Source organism: Octopus bimaculoides, chromosome 5 (assembly GCF_001194135.2).
Source record: "Octopus bimaculoides isolate UCB-OBI-ISO-001 chromosome 5, ASM119413v2, whole genome shotgun sequence".
Taxonomy (NCBI): Eukaryota; Metazoa; Mollusca; class Cephalopoda; order Octopoda; family Octopodidae; genus Octopus; species Octopus bimaculoides.
The window spans coordinates 53893924-53897819 of NC_068985.1; the positions used below are offsets into that span (position 1 = coordinate 53893924).

General features: G+C 34.9%; 1 protein-coding gene across 2 annotated transcripts in view; it reads left to right on the forward strand.

Moving 5' to 3' along the window:
• The window catches only part of LOC106875725 (uncharacterized), a 14874-nt gene that overhangs the window by 8651 nt on the left and 2327 nt on the right, over window positions 1-3896 (forward strand). The window contains exon 1 of one of the 2 annotated variants that reach the window (XM_052968392.1): window positions 871-1004. The exons of the other annotated variant lie outside the window; for it this stretch is intronic. Coding sequence (XP_052824352.1) covers window positions 957-1004 — 48 coding nt within the window. The 5' untranslated portion in view covers window positions 871-956. Of the gene's footprint in view, window positions 1-870; window positions 1005-3896 lie in introns of those variants that run through there. 2 annotated transcript variants of the gene reach the window in all.

The following is a 3896-nucleotide window of genomic DNA, read 5'->3' on the forward strand; positions in this document are numbered from 1 at the left end:
TAAAGTTAGTCAGACCTAAAGCTTCTAAAGCTTCTAAAATTAGAAAAAGGACGCAAGCAAGCTCATTTTTATCTCTTGATAATTAAAATAAGTTCATTGATTGATGTTTGGACAGACTATTTTCTTTTCTTTTCTACTCTAGGCACAAGGCCCGAAATTTGGGGGGAGGGGACCAGTCGATTAGATCGGCCCCAGTGCGCAACTAGTACTTAATTTATCGACCTCGAAAGGATGAAAGGCAAAGTCGACCTCAGCGGAATTTGAACTCAGAACGTAAAGACAGACGAAATACCGCTAAGCATCTCGCCCGGCGTGTTTGGACAGACTATTTTAACGGAACGTCGGCATGCAAACTATTACTGTATAATTAATTGTGTATACAACTTCTAATTCGTCCCACATAGAATAAACTTATCTTATGCTTATCTTAACAATGTTACTAGACAATAAGAAGTGAAAGACTTTAATTTTGTTGACTAATAAAACTGCAGCGATGATGTAACGAAGTTAATGCTTGATATTCTAAAAAACTATGATACTCTAGCCTCTATCTGTCGTTGTGGAATCTATAATAACGGAAGTAATATGTTTATCTGGTTGTTATAAAAGTTGTCAAGCAATTTAAGTCCTTCCAGTCAACTGGGTGTGTTTTTCTCTTTGTACATGCTACAGTGTCAACTTAGGTGGAGCTAAAAACCACCGAATGTTGTTATAAAGTAAACTGTTTCCTTTGGTTCCATTCAGTATCTCTGCAATATATGCAGCAGCAGCAGCAGCAGTAGCAGTAGTAGTAGTAGTAGCAGCAGCAGCAGCAGCAGCAGCAGCAGCAGCAGCAGCAGCAGCAGTAGTAGTAGTAGTAGTAGTAGTAGTAGTAGTAGTAGTAGTATCTGTCTTCAATGGTAACAAATACCAAAACATTGAATAGTAGCTTCATTGCATGATACTTCTCAAACTCAATGAGCAGTAAGAGTTTAAAGTGCACAACCACTTGCAACCTACAAAAGGTAATTATGGCTTCCCTGATTCTAAATCTCACTCCAGAAACGATTTCAAGCTTAAAAAGTGTCCAAAGTTATTTAGAATCCTTTCAATGTATTATTATAGCATCAATGTGAACCGAAATTTTAACAGCAGTTGACTTTCATTATATCGTTTTTCAACCCAAGGCTACTTTTTTTAATTGGTCTGTTGTCATATCTTCTTCACCAGTTCTCAATGTCCAGTAGGCTGTGTGTGTTTTAGAAATAACTACACTTAGTTTGTCAGAGTTTACAAATATTTTATTTAACTACCTCGCTGAGTTTATAGATGCACATCCGATAAATTAATAATATGAAAGTGGTACTAGAGCACTCTTATTCATTGCATAGTATGAATATCCGTTGGCTGACTCTATTAGTTAAGGCTTTGAATTAGAAAGAAACAGAGAGATGAGACGCTATCCTAGGAAGGGAAAACGACCGACCTGTACAAATCTTGAAATAACTTTCACTAAGTTGAATTAGTTCGCCAGAAAGGTTCTAGAATCTTTTTGGCGGAAAAATTTACACACTTATTCTAAACTTGTTGCCACAGCTATGAATAAGTCGGCCAGACTATATTCGCGTAGGCATTAATACCTTTTATGGAAATATATTAGCTCGTGATTCTAGACTGGGAAAAGTCTTAGAACTATGATTTGAATCTCAGCCGGGTTCTCGTTACATTACAGTTAATATAGAAGAGAATAATTTGAAGTCTTTAATAGGTGAGCTCGATTCCTTATGCCAAATATGGGACAGTTTCTTAGTAACGCTAAAACTCTAGCAGGAAATATTGAAAACTGAAATTAATTTTACAAGAGATAGATGAAAAAGAAGTTCTTTAGCGAAGATAAGAGTAAGGCATATTTATTCTATGACCGTGACTAGGTTTAAGGTAGAAAGTCTTTTACGCCATATTTGCTCCAATCATATCCAATATTTCATGACAACTCAATACCGCATCTCATTTCAATAAATCATTTGGATTCATTTAGAAATATCTCGAAAAGGAAAATGATCAGATTGAGTTCAATGTTAATCAATTGTGTGAAATATGCAACATCGATACAATATCAATTGATATAGAAGGTGAAATATTCCATTTAAAATCAATATATGAATCAAATATTTCTCAAACCTTGATTCCATCAATTGAATTATTAAACTCACTCAACTGTAACTTGAAGTTCTATTCCCAAATATAATTATAACGCTTCCAGTTTCACACACTGAACAGCATTCAGTGTTTTGGTTTCTGTAAAGAATGTTATGAGATCAAAGATGCGTCAAAGATAGGTTAGCTAATCTCGAGATATTAGAGGTGGAATCACCCGCTGAAAGTGAACTTTATGACTCCGCAATTGATGCCTTTAATAATCGGAAGACTAGAAAACTTCCCTTCTGGCGTAGGTACGGCTCTGTGGCTATGAAGTTTACTTCGTAACCTCATGGTTTCAGGTCCAGTCGTATGTGCGGCAGCTAGTCAAGTAGCTTTTATTATAATCCAGGGTCGATTTATGATTTGGGAGTGAATATGGGGGACGGAAACTGTGATGTAGTTCGTCGTGTATGTAATGTGTGTCTTTTATCGTTTGTCTTTTAATTGTTTCAGTCATTAGACCAGGAGTCGGGTAAACTTTTTTAACCAATTACCCCAAAATATATTCATTTACGCCGACGTTACCCCCTTGATTTGAAGGGAAGAAAATCATAGATTATTTGAATTCAAAGGGTTTATTGAATCTATTTATATGTAGAATACAATTATGAATATTAAAAGTATAAAACAAATGCGATAAAATAAATTCGTATCGTCATTATGAAACAAAGGGATTTTCCTAGAAACTTTTTCACTTTAGGTTTAGATGCCAGAGCAATTTAGATAGAGTTTTCGGAGTCCAATCGATTACTTACATTTGTTTTTATGTCCATTAGAGTGGAAAAATCCTTGTTTGCAAAGGTAGGTTGTGGCAAAAAGTAGCAAATTTTGACTACCTGCCAGAAGAAAAATTTCTGTTGTAACAAAGAACACGTTTTTTAGATAATTTTATTTATGTCTAATGAGTCCTCATTAGCCCAAGAATTTCATTTTTACCCCACTTGGGGTAATTTACCCGTTTTGGCCGACCCTTGCATTAAAATGCAGTCATGCTGGAACACCGCCTTGAAGAATTTTAGTTGAATGAATTGACCCCAGTACTGAATTTTTTAATCCTGGTACTTATTCTATCTTTCCCTTTTGCCAAACCGCTAAGTTGCGAAGGGACATAAATACACCAACATCGGTGGAGGACAAACAAAAAGAAACGCACACACACATATGAATATATATATATTCATATATAATAGTGGATAAACAATTTAAGTATCTATACACGAAAGAGGTGACCTTTGACAGGACACCTTACATGCTAGAAAGGGGCAGTCAAAGCCCAAACCACGAATAAAAGCAATTTCAAAAGGAATGAAAATAAAAAATATTTTTGTAGTTACCGTCAGACTCGCGTTTCTCTATCAATGTGCAAATAAAATAACTGACGAAGTACAGATGGCAAATTATTTTATTTACACATTGATACAGAAACTGGAGTCTGAGGGTAACTACAAAAATATTTTTTATTTTAATTCCCTTTGAAATTACTTTCATTCGTGGTTTGGGCTTTGACTGCCTTTTCTAGCATGTAAAGTGTCCTGTCAAAGGTGACCTCCTTTCGTGTATAAATACTTAAATTGTTTATACACGATTATATATGAAAACATGTTATCTATTGACTTTATTACGCATGCTAGCCACCGGTATGAAATTGCTTCTAAATTTTCTACCCTTACTACGTTTATCGTAATTTGAATTTAACATATATATATATATATATA